This window comes from Pimephales promelas, chromosome 6 (assembly GCF_988280905.1).
Source record: "Pimephales promelas chromosome 6, fPimPro1.hap1.1, whole genome shotgun sequence".
Taxonomy (NCBI): domain Eukaryota; kingdom Metazoa; phylum Chordata; class Actinopteri; order Cypriniformes; family Leuciscidae; genus Pimephales; species Pimephales promelas.
Window position 1 is genome coordinate 19,961,532 of NC_142774.1, and position 22,222 is coordinate 19,983,753.

Genomic DNA, 22,222 nt, shown 5'->3' on the forward strand with positions numbered 1-22,222 from the left:
CAGACTTTTGCTGATCAGGCTTCAGCGTGATCTTGGGTCGAGGCCCCCGGGGAGGAGGCTGTCTGCTGCGGCTGTTAGAGCGAGAGCGATTGCGGCTGCCCTGTCTACGCTGGGGCTGCTGAGCTTGCTGAGGTGGGCGCTGTTGCGGGGTTCTGGCAGGAGGTTTGAGAGAGCGGCCTGCAGAAGTGCTGGCGCGGCGGGGCAGGAACAAGTTCATGGCCTGGGTGGCTTTTTGTACCTCGGAGAAGCGGTCAACGATGCCCGTGACGGCAGATCCGAAGAGGCCGGTCGGAGAGATAGGCGCGTTGAGGAACACCGTGCGTTCTGAATCTCCCATGTCGGCAAGCGTGAGCCACAAGTGTCTCTCAGCGACACAGAGGGCGGCCATGCATCTCCCCAGGGCTTGTGCGGCGGCTTTAGTGGCGCGAAGGGAGAGGTCCGTCGCGCTTCTCAAATCCGAAAGGATGGGCGGGTTCCTACCGCTCTTCGCCATCTCGCACAAGATGTCGCTCTGCAGCACTTGGAGGACTGACATGGAATGCAGCGTTGAAGCGGCCTGTCCTGAGGCGGCGTAAGTGCGAGCATGGAAAGTGGAGGTCGCTCTGCACGCTTTAGGAGGAAGCATAGGGGAAGAACGCCATCTGGCAGAGGGCGGGCAGAGGTGAGCGGCGACCAAGTCCTCGACGGGCGGTATAGCAGTATATCCCCTCTCGGCGGCTCCGTCCACCGAGCGCAGCGAGGCGGACACGTCGGAGCGATTACGAGCCGAAAGAGGGGCATTCCAGCACTTAGTGAGCTCGCTGTGTAGCTCAGGTAGGAATGGAGCAGCCCGGCTGCAGGCCGGGGCCGGGCGCCGGTGCAGGAATTTTCCGTCCATGCGATTCGGTGGTTGCTCGGGGCGAGGCGACCACTCGAGTCCCAGGCGGTCGACGGCCTGTGAGAGGAGGCACAGCAATTCTTCTTCAATGCCGGCGCGGGTCCCCGCAGACTCTCTCGTCGAAGAGCTAATCGACGACCAGTCTTCGCTGTCCGAAGTGTGCAGCGAACAAGAGTCCTTCTTTTCCGCGGTGTCGTCGGAGGCGATAGAGTGGCCACTCGGCGGCAACTGTATGTCCGGCTAGGGCGGAGAGGGAGAGCGGTCGGTGGGCAGCAGCGGCGGCCCGCATGGATCCGCAGGGGGCTCCAGCGGCCTCTGGGAGCGGCGTATTTTCTTCCGCAGCGAAGTGAGAGGCGCCGCGGGAGCGGTCTTGACCGCCTGCAGTCGTGCCCGCAGGGAGGACAGAGGCAGGTCTTAGCAGAGGTCGCATCCTCCGTGGCGAGGGCAAGCTCTGCGTGATCCACTCCGAGACAGAGAGCGCAGATGGGGTGGCGGTCTCCTTCCTCGAGTGGGGAGCGGCATGAACCGCAGGAAATGCGAGGCATCTTGAAAAAGACGCTCGAGCTCTTTTGTGAATGGAATATGGTAAAAAGGATACGGCGTCGGACGGCGCTAGCTTGCAGGACGGCTAAAGGTGGCAGACGGCCGGCTTCCTCAGTCTCCGGAGCTTGCTAGAAGGTTGCCTTTTCGACGACGGCGGCTTCTTCCCAGAACAGTGGATGCGTGTAGCTCGCTGAAATGATGAAAATCAACTACCGACGCAATGAGAGAGCGCCGTCCGCTCATTGGCCGCGGGCTCAGCGCCGCTCTCCCATAGGTTCGTGCATTCTCTCTGAGCGAACCAATGAGCTGCTAGCTAGCCCCGCTCACGGTCTGTCTCAGAGAGACTGCGTTGACAATGATTACAAAATTATTGAATAATTTTTTGGCTTCAACTTCTCAGCAAAGATGAATCTTTCCCGTAGCGTAAGCTAGCTTACGCAATACGAGAGAACCTCTCGTAAGAGAACGACACAGCAACTCTTCGGTATGATTGTCCCATGTATTTCAATGAGCGCCAAGGCAATGTTTTCCCCCACGGGCTAAATTCACACCACGTGACGGGGCGTTCCCGGGGGCGTTCCCAGACCAACCGACTGTATCTATTGGATAGTCGGTAGACCTACAACCAATCAGAGCAACGCAGTAAGTCAACTCCTTTTCATAGCGCAGTTTTCAAATACAGAACGTAGCCTAACTTTATTTATTTTAGAGGTTAAATAACGAGTGTTGCTTCTTTTACTTACTTCTCCATGAGGCTTTTCATTACGTCCCATCTTCTTAACGACCGTCAGAGCCAGCTGATAAGTTACACTTTTCCCGAATCATGTAGGAAGGACGCCAAAAATATCTTTCCGATCAACAAATGCCTTGATTGCAGTTCTCTGTTTGTCTATTAAAATGAATGCACTGTCGATTTATTTTACAAAAGACGCGACAGCGGAATCTATACATCTCAATTCTCCAGCTGCAGTCATCTCTGAGGGAAAACAGTTAAGCACTCTTTGATAACGTGATGATTACGTCCTTGCAGATCACCTGTCCATCATCGTATAAAGCCCGCCCTGGCAATTTGATTGGCCCGTTCATTTCTTGCCTGATCACATTACTCCTCAATGGATCGAGTCCAGACCGAACTTCCCGACCAAAAAATGTTGTGGGCGGACTTCGGGCTGGCATCCAGGCTAGGTAACGATAGAAGTCAACCAAAAATCTTAACACTATTGACAACAGGATGCTGAACGGATGACCCATGTAGGCTCCAGTGTGGTAGGTTGGCGGAATAGCAGTTCGACAACCACCATTAAACACTAGAAAACAACAAAACAACAGCCGACCAGTGGAAAGCATTTCCAGGAATGAGGAGGTCGATAAACTTGCAAAACAAACACTGAAACACAATAAAATATTACAAGTTCCATATAGCAAAACTGAAGCTAAAATATTAATTAAAGCCTATATGCAAGATCAAAATGGCAGAAGTATTGGGTGGATCATGATAAAGGAAGACATTTATATAATATACAACCAGAAGTGGGTAGGAGAGTGTAGGTGTAGAAAAGAGGAAAGTATAACACTATTAAGAATAGGACACACAGGGCTTAATTCATCATTGAAATTAATAGGGAAACATTTAACAGGGAAATGCCAACATTGTACTCATTTAGAAACTGTGGAGCATATTTTATTTCAGTGCACAAAGTACAGTGAAGAAAGAAACCAGCTTTTTCAATCTCTTAGAATGGTAATCAGAATAATTTTACAATGCAAGGTTTATTAGGGAAAACATCCTGCAACAATTATCACTTTGTTATTAAGTTTCTGAGAGATACAGACTTAGCAAAAAGGATATCATTTTTTTTTTTTTTTTTAAGTTCCAATATCTCCTAATATCTCCTAATATCTCCCACTCCAGCCCAGTCGGTGGCGGTAAATGCACCGTTAAGTTGGTTTGCCAACCGCCAAAAAACACAAAAGAAGAAGAAAAGCAACAAGAAGGAAAGCATTTCCGGGTTCTGACGAGGGTTCTGTTGTCATTTTGGTAAAGATGTCAGCGCACGATCACCTCTCTCTCTGTATTTGCGATTTAATCAGGTAATTATTTCAAAGTATTTTATTTTTTTAGATGTTGCAAAACTAGTGTCGAATAAGTGAAGTCCAGCGAGCTGCTGTTAGTACGAATTTAACTATCAAAATATTTTGAAACATTAAAACACAGTAGTGGATGCTAATCTGTAATTTCGTATAATTTCAATACTTCAGACATTCACAGTATTTCTGATGATGTTGATAATTGATTTCATAAGCCATAAATTCACTTTAAAACCAAGTGTGATCACCCACATGTATATCATAATAATAATATAATAATAATAAAAATCCCAAATTGTTCAGCCCATAACAGGTGGCTTATTAATCAGTACAAATGATGTTAGAGGATGCATAGTAAATCTATAACATTGTTCGTTAGAATTAGTTTGTGATTAGCACTTTTTTTATTAGGAAACCTTGTGTATGCCAACTGATATTACTGGGAAACATGGATTATTGTATTTAACTTTTGCCTTCCACAGGTTACTGTGGACACTGCTGTTACCATGCTTCTATCTGAGTCTTGTCCTGACAGCCATTCTCTTCCTTTTCATCATGGGAGTGAGAACCTGGCTGCAGATGAAGAGGAAGACCAGGAGAGCTCAGGATGGCCGGTCTGCCGTGGCCTTCTTCCACCCATACTGCAATGCGGGAGGAGGAGGAGAGAGGGTGCTGTGGTGTGCTTTACGTGCTCTTCAAAACAGGTCAGCCATATCGGCTCTTTTAGAGTGGGACATTTATTTGACCAGACATTACAGTAACAAATAAGGAGTGAAAGCATACAAAAAAAGCATTAAAGGTATAAATTCAATAATTTTTGACTATATTCAATGAAAATTATATTTTATGCTATTTTAGTTACATACTTTATTGTATGGTTGATTGGTTTTTGGTCATTGAAAATATCATACAGAATTACATTTATAATGATTCCAAAAATGATGATAAAAACTTCTACCAGATCAAAAGCTAAGGATGATAATTATTCAGAAGAGTTCTTGTAAAGTCTTAAAATGATCATGGATGACTGCAGTGTTCTCAACATAAAGTTGGTTGCCTTATCTTTTAGATCGGTCGTGGCCACTGTGTCTCATCTGGGGGCTGTTTCATAAAAGCCGCTTAGAAAAGCGGGGATTAAAGTCCAAAACCTGACTTGAATGAGCCGAGGTTAAACATCCGCGCTTAAATTGGTTCCATAACAGTAAGTTGAGGATCATATGATCTTACTAATTTGAGTCAGGTTTAAATAGTCTAGATAGATCTGACCTGTCTCTGAAAGTTCTCTCTTTGAAATGCCCTTCGCAAGACTATATTGTAGCTCCCTCATCCACCACCTCATCTATAAAAGCACATGCCATGGTTAAGTTTGGAAACTAGTTCAGCTCCCTATTTATATACTTTTAATTCATTAATTACCCAACTCATTAAACAAACTCACCAATTAAATACACAAGTTTTGAACATTTCTTAGTGTATTTATACCTTGTAATTTCTTACATTTATTAGTAAAGTACATTTCCTTATTTATTTTTTAAAAAATTATATTGTGGTTAAGTAAAATAAAATGACATCGAAATACCAGCAGGTGAGTATAAATGGTTTGCTCTTAAGCCTGAACTCAGACTTAGCCTAACCCCGGACCAGGTTAATTTGCCAGCAAAAGTTGCCGGGGTAACTGAGTTTGAACTTTTTTAAGCTTGATTTATGAAACCGAATCGAACAAAAATAAGCCTGACTAACCGAAATAAGCCTGGCTTATACTCTAATCTTGGTTTATGGAACAGCCCCCTGGTTGCCCGTTGACAGCAACATTGCCCAGCAACATTGCCCAAAAACTTGCCTTGTGTAGCATCACCTTAAAGGTTTTCCTAAAATTGCTGATAAAAACTCTGAAAAATCCCATAGACTTTTTTTGTACAATGCTCAGATTGAGCCAAGACTATTTATATAATTATAAAATTAGATATAAAATTAATATATACATATAAAATTAAAATTTTGAAAGTTGGAGAAACTCATTAGACTTCATTAGCTGCCATTCAGTGTATTATTTCTAATTCATCAAGACTAATTTTCCATCCATTCTATCTAATATTTCTAAACTGAAAACATTAAAACTTTTAAAACTACTTAAAGTTGGCAAGGCTTTTCCATCCCAACTTTAAGTTTGTCTACAAACTTTTTAATCTAGTTAATTTATGAAATTATTTCTAGATCACTGTGATTGTTTTTGTCCCCTCCTCCCTCATTTCTTAGTGTGTGCCCGATGGATGGACGGATGGATTTATTTATTTTGTTTTACTTTTGGTTATCGAGCATGAAATTTTTGAATATTGTCTTTAAAATATAATTGCTCATGAAAATGTAGGATAAGACTATATAGTTGAATATATCTTTATTTAAAAGCTATAGTCTTATATTTTGAAATTGAGCAAAGTAAGCATGGTACATCGCTGACCCTTATATAAATTTATACAGTTTTGGTATTTAAGTGAAGCTGTTTTGAAAAGTATGGATGAACATGGCTGGGCTTTAGCAGCAGCTTTTTTTTTCATAATGAAAAAAAAAAAGTCATGTTCACTTTCGTAGTCAAATGACGGAGAATGGGGGTTTCGCATAGAAAGCCAATCCTCTTCGAGTATTTAACAACGAGCCAATGGCATGAAATGCCTTGGGGCTGCGGAAATTTGCATAGCGTAACTCCGCCCCACCCCATGGGTATAAAAGGAGTAAGTGAACGCAACCGCAGTATGTTTTCGCTTCGGAGCCAAGAGACTTCTTCACTCCTAAAGCCAGTTTCACTGAGTACAACTCTTCGAGACGAGCGTCCTCTTCAGTGTTGGTGTGACGGCGGTACCCAGCGAGATTCTGCATTGCCTGCGATCTGAGCAGCGGTCTGCCAGACTTTGCGCTTCTCCCTGGATGCCTCAGCGCTGAAAGAGTGAATTTCCTCCTCTCTACTGAAAGAGCTGCACGTGGCACGTCTTTTTAAAGATGGTTCGCCCGTGTTCTTCTGGGTGCGGTTGATTCATGTCATCTTCTGATGGTCACGATCGCTGCTTTGTTTGTCTGGGCATTCAGCACGCAGTAGCAGCGTTCGTGGATGACTCATGTTCCTTCTGTGGGAACATGACCATCTCTACACTGCGATCTAGACTCAATGATCTGACAAAAGTGAGAGTCCCCGCGTCCAAGAAGAGTCCTCCGGCTTCTTCTTCTAGAAGCTCTTCGATTCGCGGACAGGGTGATTTGTCGGTGACCGTGTGGAACAAACCCCCGATGCTAGCTCCTCGGGCCACACCCACCGTTCCAGTGTTAGAGCCAGCGAGCGCCGAATCCCTTCAGACGTCTGCCTCTTCGCACTCGCAGGTACCGTCTGTTAGAGTGGAACCCTCCGCCCTGTCCCGATCTCTCGCGGATGGATAATTGGTTTTTGGGTAAGGCTGCCGCCGCAAGGCCACAGCCAACCCCAATTAATTTTTTCCCTGAGCTGCATGCGGAACTGACACGCACTTGGAAGGCTCCTTTGACCTCCCGAGAGCGCGCTTCAGTTTCCCCCGCCTTTCCTCCCCTCGACGGCGCGGTTGCCCGTGGGTACGCTGGGATTCCCCCGGTGGAACGCTCTGTCGTGATGCAACTGTGTCCACAGAGCGCGTCCTCCCGCAGTACTCCTTAATAGGGATGGCTCGATACCACAATTTGGGCTTCGATACGATACCAGAACCTAATACCTCGGTATCGATACTAAATCGATACCACAGTCGGGGAAAAAAAGAGTCTAAATTTAAATTGAATTGAAACAATTATATTAAACACTGCTTGAAATTCTCAACTACCATATGTGCAAAGAAAGTATCAAAAAACAAAAACAGATCAAAATTTTCAAAATAAATCAATTCAATCAAGGAACATATAGTAGGTAAAATTTTGATTTTGGAAAAGAAAAAAACCCTGAAATTATACAATTAAAATAGGTTAATATCTATAATAATAATAGTCAAGTCACATTTATTTATATAGCGCTTTTCACAATACAGATTGTATCAAAGCAGCTTCACACTGATAACATGAAAGTAGCACAACACAGATCAACAACATTGCTAAACACTAAATAACCCCAACTGAGCAAGCTCAAAGCAAGCCAAAAGCAAGGCAACAGTGGCAAGGAACCAAACTCCATCAGATTGGATGGAGAAAAAACCTTGGGAGAACCCAGGCTCAGTCGGGGGCCAGTTCTCCTCTGGCTTACATTCATATTGTTTAAATATAAATATTAAATATAAATATTGTTTATGAATCAAACGGCGCCATAACATATCGCAGGCGTTGAGTCGTCTCTTCACAGGCGTTGAGTCGTCTCATCACAGGCGTTGAGTCGTCTCTTCACAGGCGTTGAGTCGTCTCATCACAGGCGTTGGGGCATCCGAAATCCCCGTGAGAGGCTGGACACAAAACTGGACCTGACGAACGCCATTTTTCTCGGGACAAGCGTCCCGAGATAACAGCAGAAAGGCAGATGGGAAATAATTAGCATAGCGGATGTTCATAATGATTTCCGTTATAACTCACAAACTCTCCGTAACCTGAACTCTCCGCAACCCAACCATACGCGCCGACCCGTTTGTCTAAAAGGCTGTCGAGCCCCACTGGTGCGTTAAGCAGTTTCAGTGGCAAACGGTTCCGTATGGCATAACAGAGGACTAGAAGGTAAGCATTATGTGAATGCTTGACTAAAGAGAAGCGTCTTTAATCTAGTTTTAAACTGTGTCAGCGAGTCAGAGGCTCGGACCGTATCGGGAAGGCCATTCCAGAGTTTTGGAGCTAAATGCGAGAACGCCCTCCCTCCTTTACTGGACTTCGATATCCTAGGAATGACCAGAAGCCTTGAATTTCGTGATCTTAAGGAACGCGGTGGATTGTAGGGCGAAAGAAGGTCCGTTAAGTACATAGGTGCTAAACCATTTAGGGCTTTATAGGTCAGTAGTAGTATTTTGTAGTTGATGCGGAACTTAATACGTAACCAGTGTAGAGATGATAAAATCGGTGTTATATGATCATATTTTCTTGACCTAGTAAGAACTCTAGCAGCTGCATTTTGTACTAACTGTAGCTTGTTTATTGAGGATGCAGGACAACCGGCTAATAAAGCATTACAGTAATCTAGTCTCGAGGTCATGAATGCATGAACTAATTTTTCAGCATCAGAAATAGATAGCATATTACGTAGCTTAGCAATGTTTCTAAGGTGGAAAAAGGCTGTTCTTGTAACATATGAAATATGATCTTCGAAAGACAAGTTGCGGTCTAGTATAACACCCAGGTCTTTTACTGTAGTGGATAAAGTAACAGGACATCCGTCTATATTAAAGTTGTATTGTGAGAGGTTTTGTGAGTAGTTTTTTGGACCAATAAGTAATACCTCCGTTTTATCTGAATTTAATAGCAGGAAATTACGCGTCATCCAGCATTTTATATCTTTGAGACACTCTGTCATTTTAGATGAGTTAGTGTTTTCATCTGGTCGTGATGAAATATATAATTGAGTGGCGTCAGCGTAACAGTGGAAATTAATTCCATGTTTTCTTATAATATTACCAAGTGGCAGCATATATATTGAGAATAGCAGAGGGCCTAAAACCGATCCTTGCGGTACTCCATAGTCTACTGACGTTATCTTTGATTTTTTCCCATTTAAACAGACAAAATGATAACGGTCCGATAAGTACGATCTAAACCAGCTTAATGCCTGTCCCTGGACACTGGTGAAGTTTTGTAGTCGATCCAAGAGTATTATATGATCTATAGTGTCGAACGCAGCGCTAAGATCAAGTAGGACTAGTATTGAGATACAGCCTTGGTCAGAAGCTAAAAGTAAATCATTTGTAATTTTAATTAGCACAGTTTCTGTACTATGATGCGGTCTGAATCCTGACTGGAATTTTTCATAGATATCATTTTCTTGCAAAAAAGAGCACAATTGAGCGGACACTACTTTTTCAAGTATTTTGGACATAAATGGAAGATTTGAGATGGGTCTGTAATTTGCCAAGTTATTTGGATCTAATTGCGGTTTCTTAATGAGCGGTTTTATTACAGCCAGCTTGTATATTTTTGGGACATGACCTAAAGATAAAGACGAGTTAATAATATTGAGGAGAGGCTCTTCCACTGCAGGTAATAGTTCTTTCAGTAGTTTAGTGGGTATTGGATCTAATAAACATGTTGTTGGTTTAGATGCAATGATAAGTTTATTTAGCTCCTCCTGTCCTATCGTTGTAAAGCGGTTTAGTTGTTCTAGAGGGGCCATAATTGAAGCTGAATCATAAGACACCATAGCGGATTGTACATTTATAATTTTGTTTTGGATGCTTTCTATTTTCTCATTGAAGTAATTCATAAAATCATTACTACTAAACTGTAACGGTATATTTTGTTCTGGTGATGTCTGTTTATTTGTTAGTCTAGCCACGGTGTTAAATAAAAACCTTGGATTATTTTGGTTATTTTCGATTAGTTTGCGGAGATGCTCAGCCCTGGCTGTTTTTAGTGTCTTTTTATAACGTGACATACTGTCTTTCCACGCGATTCTAAAGACCTCTAAATTAGTTTGTTTCCATTTACGCTCTAAGTTGCGAGTTTCTCTCTTAATAGCATGCGTAGCACTGTTGTACCATGGTGCTTTAATTTTCTCTCGAACCTTTTTTAATCTAATTGGCGCAACAATATCTAATGTACTAGTAAGAATGGTGCTTAAACTGCTAGTCATTTCCTCTAATTCATCTGTTTGTTTGGGTTCACTTAGCAGCTTAGATAGATCAGGTAAGCTATTTGAAAATCCATCTATAGTGGAAAATCCATCTATAATAGATTAACATATAATAATAGAATAATGAAATGGCATGTAAACCATTAGCTGTCATGCATCAACAGAGAATTATCAACATTTATAGCGTTTATTCATCTTGGTTTGCTTACTGTTTGTGTTTGGGTATAGATTGACTATGTGCACGAGAAAAATGCTAACTTCCGCCTTGAGGGCGGATGTTGGGTACTTCGGTTCCGGTTGCCGTTGTTTACATCCTACATCAGTGGACCGGCTATCTAAAGCTTAGCTATCTAAATATATTTGTCTAAAACTATGTTCGTTTGTTCATTGTCAAGTCAACCAACACAGTTTTCACTCATATTTGGGTGGAGCCAGGCGCTGCTGCATTGTGAAAAGTAAACGATATTTCACATTTTGTCACCGCACCCAAGCAGTCGCTTCACAGAGTGGAGCGTTGCGTATCCATGACAACTAGAAGGAAGTTTTTAGGCTACTAATTATTTATTATATTATACCCTTTAACCAGGAGAAGCCCCTGGGTTTAGAACCTATTTTGAAAGGGAGACCTGTTTAGAAATATGTGTGAACAGCCTAATATGTGTTAAACAGCCTAACTTGATAACGAACGAACCAACGTCGGATACCTTTACTCCCTGTATGACATGTATAGTGGTTGTCAACACTGATCTATATGACGATAGTGGTTGTCAACAACATAGCCTCTGAACATCATAAACAAAACAATGGCCAACACAAACTGTTCTGGAAAATGCACTTTCTAACGCATGATTTCGCATTTTATAATGTATAGAGAGAACAGTTACCAAATCGCATAGCTTGAGCACGTAGCATGGCAACATTAATGTCCGAGTGATTCCACGTGTACCGCGTATGTACACGCCGTCAAATGTCCGAGCGAAACAAAACAAAATGTAGATCTACATCTGGGGAGCGATATTTATTTTTTCCTAGGATGGTAGGAGTGACGGGTAGGTTGGGGTTGAGGTAGGTCATATGCTATATATATATATATACACTGTGTATAATATATATATATATATATATATATGAAAAGTGTTTAGATTCAAAAGACTCTAAATGCCATTTGAAATTTTTATCTTTAATGATGATTTTTATCAAACTTGTATATTTAAGTTCAGTAATTTCACTTAAATAACAATTAATAGGTAATTATCATTGCCATTTAAGTGAAATTACTGAACTTAAATATACAAGTTTGATAAAAATCATCATTAAAGAAGAAAATTTCAAATGGCATTTAGAGGCTTTTGCATCTGAACTCTTCATATATATATATATATATATATATATATATATATATATATATATATATACAATAATAACGTTAAGTCAACGGTATTCATAAACACGCTGAAAAGAGATTATGCGTGTTGATAGCATGCCAAAAATACGTGATACGTGTCATACATACGCAATTTCATGAGATCAGTCTGAGCATGGATGTTGTTGTGACTTAACGTTCCCTTCAAAATGATGCAAATACTGAGAAATGTAATATTTAAACCCCTTCTCTCTTGCTCTGGGGAGCTGGAGGAAAATCATTAGCCAGTCGATGAACATAATCGACTGTAATATTCGGCAAATGTTCAAGACATCTGGAGAAACATACATCCTCTACGTCGTCCATCAGGCTACCGGAAACTAGACACCCCATATCGGTTTCGCAGCCGGAACTAGCATATGCTAACGTGCACATAGTCCATTATGCATATAATGCATTGCTATGTTATGCTAAACATGTATTAAATTTTTAGGTCATTTTATTACTGATTGATCTAGATTAATCAATGCTATATTGTTAGGCCAGGTTCCTTAATGAATTTTGACAAATGTAGCTTAATTGTAGGCTAATATTATTAATATTTATATTACTACCATCTCTCTCTCTCTCTCTCTCTCTCTCTCTCTCTCTCTCTCTCTCTCTCTATGGGTCGCAACAGCGGCAATAATGCCATTAGTTTTTGTTATTACTTTTATTCTTTATTAATTCAAATTAAATGAATATGTTTGTTTAAAATTGCAAAAATGATGAGACCTAAACTGAATTGGTTTCACCGTGTCATGCAAGAAGAAGATTTGATCTCTCCTGTTTACCGTATCATATTTAATTGATAAGCTCTAATGTGTGTGCGCTGTTCAGTGTTCAATAAAAGAGTCAAGACTAAATTAAATCAGTTGAATGATGAACTCACCAGTCGATCTCTGAACTCTTTGAACTAGTAAGGATGAGCAACTGACGAGCGCTTCGGCAGATTTGATGTGTTGCCTCCCATGGAAACACTTTATTGAAAGCAACGTTTGCAGAGTGGTACATTGAGGTCTGTTACTTTACTATTCTCATTACTTTAGCAGTCAAAGTAATGCCTTATTTCACTGATACTTCTCTCTATTAATTAATTTCGGGCGTGTGGAAATTCGAATGAGCTTCGTTTGATCCATCGTGTTCCTTCATTTGCCGGTTTCGCGTGACCCGCGTCAGTTTCGGTAACTTCGGAATAGCAGCGCATTAAATACCGAATTTAACAAAATTATGATATTGTACCGTTTGAAATTTATTATATACCGGTATTTTTGTAATACCGGTATACCGCGCATCCCTACTCCTAAGCACCCATCCAAAGCCTGTAGGTTCTCGTTGTCTATGGCGGCGCGTTCCTATAGAGCGGCGGGACAGGCAGCCTCCGCCCTGCATGCAATGAGGACTTTGCAAGTTTTGCAAGCCAATCTGCTCAGGGATATGCACGAGGGGGGGACTGACCAAGCGGCTTTTAACGAGCTGCGAGCTGCCACTGACCTCGCTCTCCGGGTGACGAAAGTGGCCGCTCGCTCCCTTGGTCAGGTGATGGCCACTAGCGTGGTCCAGAAGCGTCATCTGTGGCTCAACCTGGCAGACACGCGGGATGCCGAGCGGACTCGTCTGCTCGATGCCCCCCTCTCCCAGGTTGGCCTCTTCAGCGGTGCAGTCGAGGACTTTGCCCAGCAGTTCTCGACTGCCCAGAAGCAGACGGAGGCGATCAAACATATTCTGCCTCGACGGCCAGCTGCTGCCTCCACCCAGCCGTCGGCTCAGACGCCTCCGCCTGCTCGCCGCCGAGGACGCCCCCCTGCGGCTCCCCACCCTCTCACCCAGCAGCAGCCTTCATCCGGGTCGCGTCGTGGAGGAGGCCGCAGGAGAGCGTCACAGCCCCCTCAGGCCGCGCACCCCGCTAAACGCCAGGCGAAGCGGCGTTCCTGAGACGGGCTGCTCAGTGATGAAGTCGAGTGTTTCCCAGGAGGCGGTAGCAGGCCCCCTCCTTCCCCCGGTGGAGGGCCGGGGGAGAATCTTTTGTTCTCAGCTCCCCGCTGCTCACCCACGGGTGGGCAGCACCCTGAGTTGGTTAAAGAAAGACTTGACATCATCACTGAGCACACAGACAGGAATGAGTGCACACAACGTCACAGCGCGTCGCCCCACTCATTCGTCTCTGTCTCTGAGGGTGCGGAAGAGAGCATGTGTCGTCCCTCGACTACACCACTCCCCTCCCCCTCTATCGCCAGACCCCCGGCAGAACAGACCTCCGTGGAACGCTGGTCCTTCCCTGGTCTCTTCTGTCGGGGAACAGGGATCGACTGTGCACCCGCACGGAGTAACTCCTGTGCGCATGCCGGTCTCCCCGCCTCGCTGCCCCTCTGGGGGGACATCTGTGGTTCGCATGACCCCGCTGGATCAGTTCCTGGGAGCCTGGCTAGAGCTCCCCGGCCTGTCCCGCTGGGTCATCAGAACGATCAGATTCGGCTACGCGATTCAATTCGCACGGTCTCCTCACCGTTTCAGGGGAGTTTGCTTCACAGTGATCGGTGGCAATGCCCCGGTCATGAGAGCGGAAATTGCGACCCTGCTGGCGAAGGGTGCAATCGAGACGGTCCCTCCAGCCGAGATGAGGTCAGGGTTTTACAGCCCCTACTTCATCGTCCCCAAGAAGACCGGTGGGTTATGACCGATCCTGGATCTGCGCATTTTGAACCGTACTCTTCATCGATTGCCGTTCAAAATGCTCACAGCCAAACGCATTTTCGAATGCGTCCGGCCCCAGGATTGGTTTGCAGCGATAGACCTGAAGGACGCGTACTTTCATGTCTCCATTTTGCCTCGACACAGACCGTTTCTTCGGTTTGCTTTCGAGGGCCAGGCATATCAGTACGCGGTTCTCCCATTCGGGTTAGCTCTGTCACCTCACGAAGATCGTCGAGGCAGCCTTTGTTCCTCTTCGCGAACACGGGGTTCGCATCCTGAACTATCTCGATGATTGGCTGATCCTAGCACACTCTCGAGAACAGGTTTGCGAACACAGAGACCTGGTGCTCCGGCACCTAGCCCGTCTGGGCCTCCGGGTCAACCGGGAGAAGAGCAAACTTTGCCCCGTGCAGAGGATCTCTTTTCTCGGTATGGAGATAGACTCGGTCGCCATGTCCGCGCAGCTCACGAATGAGCGCGCGCACTCACTGCTGACTTGTCTTCGACAGTTCGAGGGCAAGAGTGCGGTTCCACTGAAAATTTTTCAGAGGCTCCTGGGGCATATGGCCTCCGCAGCCGCGGCAACTAGGGTTGGGAATCATGAGAAATTTTCCGGTTCCAGTTCCGATTCCGGTTCCGACAAACGATTCCGGTTCCGGTTCCCATTCAATAAAAAAATATTAGTAAGAGAAAAATCCACAATCCCTTTTGTGTTTATTTCTTATAGTACTTGAAAAATGAGTTTAACAGACTGGTAATGTAAACAAATTCAACATATTATTAATCAATTTTTGCAAAAAATAAAAAAAATAAAAAGGAAATTAAAAAATTCTGCATTCTCTAGAATAATTTAGGACCTGTCCTTTATTGTATCTCCAACAGTGATACCCTCTCAGAAGGGGTAGAATATGCTTTAACACACATATGTGTGTAGAACAGATTATTTTTAAAAACGGTTTGAATTGTTGATTCATAAAGACTTTAATTATTGCATTATTACTGGATAAATCGGCCCTAAATAGCAGTTAATAAACAGAACTGCAGTGCATGCGTCTTGCGGAAGAACATAGTTGCCGGAGCTACTTCTCTCTGTTTATGTCCATGACGAGTCACGCAGGCATTGGGCTACTCCGCAGCGGCTGCGATCCGCCATCCAGTCTAAACAAGTCCGAGTATTAACGCTTATTACGGGCTTTACGTAGTGATTCGAGATAAGACAAAAACACGGTTTGAAAAAAAAAAACATTCACGATGCACTCGCTTTTTTTGTAAATTCTGAACACAAAAAAGTTACGGACTGCGTTTTGATTACTACCGTCAATGTTTACTCAAACTATAATCTCACTACTTCTGTAACGTTAATCATTTGAATATGTGTAACATAAATATTGATACTGTGTGATTATAAAGCAGTTTCATATCGACAACTGCTCTCTCTCTCTCTCAGCGCAAACAGATTTGAATATACGTGACTCGGCGCGCGCGCGCGTGTGTGTGTACTATAAATGCAGCGCGTGTGAGAGCAAATCGCAACTTCAGTGGTGAAGTTTTTGTCATTTAGGAATAAGACGGCGTAGGTGTTTGAATCGAAATCTTTTAAAGATTAATCATGCAGCTCTACTCTCTCTCTCTGTCTGCGCCTTGAGGTGAGATGCTAAAGGATAATCTACTCCCATGACTACGCCCTCATATCGCACCAGAACCGTTTTAGGAACCGAAACTTAGGAATTTTGCACGGTTCCGGTATTTTTTCAAAAACACTACCGGTTCCGGAAAAGAACCAGTTCTCGGTTCCCAAACCTAGCGGCATCGGATTGCTTCATATGAGACCGCTTCAGCTGTGGCTTCGCGATCAAGTCCCGAGGTGGGCATGGCATCGCGGCTCGCTCCGAGTTCCAGTGACTCCAGCTTGCCGCCAGACCTTCTTCCCGTGGTCGAACCTCAGCTTTTTACGGCCCGGAATCTCTCTGCTGCGAGTTTCCAGGCATGTCGTTGTCTCCACGGATGCCTCTACCACGGGTTGGGGTGCCATGTGCAATGGGCATGCAGCCGCGGGTTCCTGGACAGGACCCCAGCGCCTCATGCACATCAATTGCCTCAAGCTGCTGGCAGTACGCCTGGCCCTGCACCGCTTTCGAGCACTGCTCAGGGGTCAACACGTACTTGTCCGTTCAGACAATACCGCTACGGTAGCGTATATCAACCACCAGGGTGGTCTACGCTCACGTCGGTTGTCGCAGCTCGCTCGCCACCTCCTGTTATGGAGTCAGAAGCACCTGAGGTCCCTTCGTGCAGTGTACATTCCAGGAGACCGGAACCTGGCGGCCGACGAGCTGTCACGGGTCCGCCCTATCTCCGCCGAATGGCGACTCCATCCCCAGACGGTCCAGCTGATTTGGGACCAGTTCGGGGAGGCACAGATAGACCTGTTCGCCTCTCGGGACTCATCCCACTGCGCCCAGTTTTATTCCCTGTCCGAGGGCACTCTCGGCACAGACGCACTGGCGCAGAGCTGTCCGCGGGGCCCATGCAAGTATGCGTTTCCCCCAGTGAGCCTTCTTGCACGGGTGTTGTGCAAGATCAAGGAGGACGAGGAGCAGGTCTTGCTGGTAGCCCCTTATTGGCCCACCAAGACGTGGTTCTCCGAACTCATGCTCCTTGCGACAGCACCTCCTTGGCATCGTTACCAACAGCAAGGTCGACCGTGCCCCATTGGTGTGACGGCCCACTCCACTCGGAGTGTGGCCGCCTCTTGGGCTTTAGCGCATGGCGCCTCGCTAACAGACATTTGCAGAGCTGCAGGCTGGGCGACACCAAACACCTTTGCAAGATTTTATAATCTGCGAATAGAGCCGGTGTCCTCTCACGTACTCACTCCCGCCAGTACTGGACCCGCTTAGGTGTCTTCGCTTGCTCGCCATTCCACTCCTCGGATTGGATAAGTGCAATATTCCTCAGTTGAGTCTTCCGTTGAAGCCCTGAGTCCTCCAGCACTTCTGATTCGGGCACCACTGCTCTTGCTCTGGTGCCGGCTAGGTGCCTCCGTGTGCACGGTTCCCTATGGTAACTGTCACATGTGTATTATCCACTGTAAGCCTCTCTGAGCATGTGTCTTCCCTTGGCAAGCCATCTGCCACACCTGGAGCTAAGTTTCTAGCCACCCTTAGGTTGGTGCTCCAGTGATCTCCATATGTAGTCCCTAACACGGCCATATGTGTATTCTTAAGTCCTCCCTACGGTAGGCATTTGGTAGCATGTCCCTCCCGGGATATGCTTCCCAGTGTACCTTGGTATTCCTGTGTTAAAGTAGGAACTCCTGGTTATAAGTTAAGTTCAGGAGTCCAGACTTTCGCAGGGCACTGGAAGACAGCTGTGAAGATGGCGTGATGGCACAGACCCCCATTCTCCGTCATTCCGACGTAACTCGGAGTGACCACGAAAGGGAACGTCTCGATTACGGATGTAACCCTTGTTCCCTGAGTAGGGAACGGAGACGTTACGTCTCCTTGCCATTTCTGCTGTACGCCTGAGTTCAGTCTCGGCTCCTCAGCGAAGACATACTGCGGTTGCGTTCACTTCCTCCTTTTATACCCACGGGGTGGGGCGGAGTTACGCTATGCAAATTTCCGCAGCCCCAAGGCATTTCATGCCATTGGCTCGTTGTTAAATACTCGAAGAGGATTGGCTTTCTATGCGAAACCCCCATTCTCCGTCATTCTGACGTAACGTCTCCGTTCCCTACTCAGGGAACGAGGGTTAAATCCGTAACCGAGACGATTTCAGGATTCAAACCTTTTTTTATTCCCGTATATTTACATAGGTACCCAGATGTTTCCTTCGTGGTCTACACAGGTGATCAGGGCGTGACAGCAGAAGAGATTTTAGATGGAGCACGGCGGCGCTTCAACATCAGAGTCCCCCGAGCTGTTAAGTTTGTCTTCTTGAAACATCGTCTCCTGGTGGAGGCAAAACTCTTCCCACACTTCACCCTTCTGGGGCAGAGCGTGGGCTCCATCTTCCTGGGGTGGGAGGCATTGACTGAGTTCGTTCCAGACATCTACATTGACTCAATGGGCTATGCCTTCACCTTACCGGTGTTCCGTTATCTGGGTGGATGTCATGTGGGAAGCTATGTGCACTACCCAACCATCAGCACTGATATGCTGTCTGTGGTTCGAGAAAGAAACCCAAGGTTAGTCGTCAATATTACTGAATTTAAATGATTCTACAGTTTAAATTTTAATGATTCAAAACCTTAGTTTTTGGCTGATGTAGGGGTTAAATAACTCCATTATGACTTTATCCTAGTTCAAAACTGACCCTATTTGCATTCTTAATAAAGATATTTTTACATTATGAATTAGTGCATTAGTCCTGAACCAACTTACAACAGGGTCTTAATATACAATGTCATTATTTAAAATAAGTGTTAAAGCTTAATTTTGTGTTAAAGTGTTAAATAATAAAAGTGTTATTCTAGAGCTGGAAAAGATATGCAAATAAAATCTTAAAATTCCCATTTTTATAATAACTATATATTTTTTTTATAATTATGCTAAAGGTTTAAAATATTTTATCGGTTTGAAATTGTGGTACAAAAAATAAAAATCATTATCCTTAATCCTTATCCAGTAAAATACGATCGATTTGAACAGTCATGTAAATTGTTTTCACAATATTACTTTTTTACCATATTTTTGATCAAAGAAATGCAGCCTTGGTGGCTAGTAGACTTTTTTTCCCCCCAATAACAAAGTTGTGAATAATAGTGTATATTATTGGCTTATATAAATTTGTAATTACATTTGTGCATTCTAGGTTCAATAATGTAGACTACATCTCCAGTAACCCTGTACTGAGTGCCATCAAAGTGATTTACTACTGTGTCTTCGCACTGCTGTACGGTCTTGCCGGCTCTTGTAGTGAAGTGGTCATGGTAAATTCCACCTGGACATTAGGTCACATTCTGGCACTGTGGCGCGCTCCTAACCGCACGAATGTGGTCTACCCACCATGCGACGTTCAGGCCTTCTTGGACATCCCTATTGGAGAAGAGGATGAAGAGAAAGAACGCAAGAAGTGTCACTGTGTAGTCTCTGTGGGTCAGTTCCGGCCTGAAAAAGACCATCAGCTGCAGATCAGGGCTTTTAGAAAACTTCTGGAGAGGAAGGGGGTGGAGCCTGTCGGTCGAGAGATTGTGAAGCTGGTGTTGATTGGTGGATGTCGTAACCAGGAAGATGAAGACAGAGTACTGATGCTTAGGGGATTGTGTCAGGAGCTGGGCATTGCAGACAGGGTGGAGTTTAAACTCAATATCCCGTTTGAGGAACTGAAGAAAGATTTAACAGATGCCACGATTGGGTTGCACACAATGTGGAATGAACATTTCGGTATTGGTAAGATAAAATATATTATGCTCTTTCTCAAAACACTAGACAGATGTACTTTGTGGAACAAGTAACAAAATAATAAATAAAATAATACATTTTTGTGTAAGTGTAAGTAAATGTAAGTGTATTAAATGCACATATATTTAAATTTTCAACCAGATATTAATGAAATGTATTATGAAATTATTTTAGTAACACTTTTCAAGGTTTCATTTGCACAATAGCTGAAACAGTTCGAAACAGCATTTTGTAATCTTAGTTAATGTTAATCTCAACATTCACTAAAACATTTTTTAAGGTAAAAAGTTGCATCAGTCAACATTAGATACATGAACATTTTTATTAACTATCGGTTACATGGTTAATATAATTTGTATTTATTATTATTTATTTAAAAGCGAGAAGCATTGCATTTAAATGACTGTTAGACTGAGAACACTTATCCTCTCCCATATCTCTGCAGGTGTAGTGGAGTGTATGGCTGCAGGAACAATCATTCTGGCTCACAAATCCGGTGGTCCGAAGTTAGACATTGTAGTTCCCTATGATGGCGGTCCAACCGGCTTCCTGGCAGATGATGAAGACGCCTATGCAGATGCCATGGAACGAATCCTTTCTATGACTCCTGCAGCTCGCTTAGAGATTCGACGCCGGGCTCGTCTGTCCGTCACCCGCTTCTCAGACCAGGAGTTTGAAGGCTCATTTCTTGCAGCTGTGGAGCCTCTAATATCAACACTGAGACTATGAGAGCGATGGAGGAGGTGGTAATGGTACTCTCACCATGTCTCTGTTCTGGCGACTATAGCAAATCAGAGCGATATAGTTCAGTCTAGTTCCCCATAATGCTGGGCCCACAATGCTGACTATGATTCATTCCGTGTCTAGAGCATAAGAGGAGCAATTGGTACTGACCTGTCATATTTGCCCTTTATTTAAGAAACATCCCTAAAGTAAGGGATGCTTCATGGGAAAAGCTGGTTCTGGTGAGATGCCACCTTTTGCTAACTTAAAGGCAAGAGTGACATTGAATAAAAGAGTTACACTCTGCAGATGAACGTAATGCTGTTGATTTTGTTTCATTTAAAACACATGCTTATTTGTCTTCAGATCTGTTTATGTACATTATTTATGATTAATATGGTTTATAATTATAATAGATTTGTTTTTATTTTATTGTAACAGGTTTCAGAGAGTTACAATTAAGAGTTCAAAACTGTGATATTTCTCTTGGAAGGATATTATACGTTCAACTTTGTTGATTGAATTGTTTTTGTTTTTAATACAATAAATTATATATGAATGGTGGTCTGGAAATATAACAGGATGTTTTCCTACACAATTTTTTATTGTTACATTAATATACTGTACACGTTATTACATTGGGCAGCTCTGATCATTTCTTAGCATTGTCACATGCTGCTCTTCAACCTCCTGTAACAGATAAGAATTATTTTTACATTATAACTGCTATACAGAAAAGGCATCCCAGGAGCACAGATTCTGGGTAAGGAAACGGTGTGTGTCTGTCTAGACTAGATAGGAAAGCGACTGAGAGGGGCCAAATTAAACAGGGCCCATTTACCCAGGGACAGGAGGAGGGAACTCTGAGCATTTACACCGAATTCTTCTTTAGCTCAAAATCTGGATGTGTCTCTAGATAATTAATATTTAGGTTTAGGAAGCTTTCTCATGATAAAGACGCCTCATCCACCTGCAGTAATCTGATTCATCTCATGTTATAAAATGTATTATGGTTTATTAGAAATGTATTTGAGAATTGGCTGATGAATATTGATACTGACTCGTATGAAGAAATTGTTGTATTAAACATTACAGAGAATTAACACTTATAAACCCAATATTTTCCGGTATTCAACGCTGGAGTAGCACAATAGAAATCAGTGAGAAAATGGAGACCGTTTCTACAAACAACTGAACATCAGTGATTAAAAATGTAAGAATGCTTCAAGCATCATAGTCTTTTTTTTTTTTTAATCAGGGGAAGTGCAGACAGTCTGCTAATACTTCTAATGACAGTTGACATGTAGTTGCCAAGTTACATAAAGCCAACAGATTGTTCAAAAGGGACCATTAAAATAAATTGTTACCAATGAATAACTTGAATTTATAATTTATAATATCATTTTGTAATTGCAATATTTGTTGGCCAAAGATATTTCTGCCTTTTACATTTTTACATTCAAGCTGTTAATGAGAAATTCCATTGTTAGTACGCATATAGTTTAGCAACACCTTCATTATTGGGACATGGTGTCACAAACTCTGGCAAAATGAACTTTGAACACATTATTCGTAGAAAAAAACTGTAAAAGTTCAAAATTTTTGTTTAACAGACCGTAAGGTCGGTGAATGAATATTTCATGGTTCATGAACCTGATCTACCACCAAATTAACTTGTCAAGCCTTCACTGACCATTTCTCTTCGTCTCTTGATAAGGAGT

At 43.5% G+C, this 22,222-nt stretch overlaps 1 protein-coding gene across 1 annotated transcript; it reads left to right on the forward strand.

The window, feature by feature from the left end:
* The first annotated feature begins 3,353 nt into the window (after nucleotides 1-3,353).
* alg11 (ALG11 alpha-1,2-mannosyltransferase) lies at nucleotides 3,354-21,065 on the forward strand. The gene is made up of 5 exons (XM_039672010.2): nucleotides 3,354-3,511; nucleotides 3,991-4,212; nucleotides 18,191-18,562; nucleotides 19,189-19,766; nucleotides 20,224-21,065. The coding sequence occupies exons 1-5, from the start codon at nucleotides 3,465-3,467 to the stop codon at nucleotides 20,505-20,507; spliced, it is 1,503 nt and encodes a 500-aa protein (XP_039527944.1). The 5' UTR covers nucleotides 3,354-3,464; the 3' UTR covers nucleotides 20,508-21,065.
* Nucleotides 21,066-22,222: the final 1,157 nt, after the last annotated feature.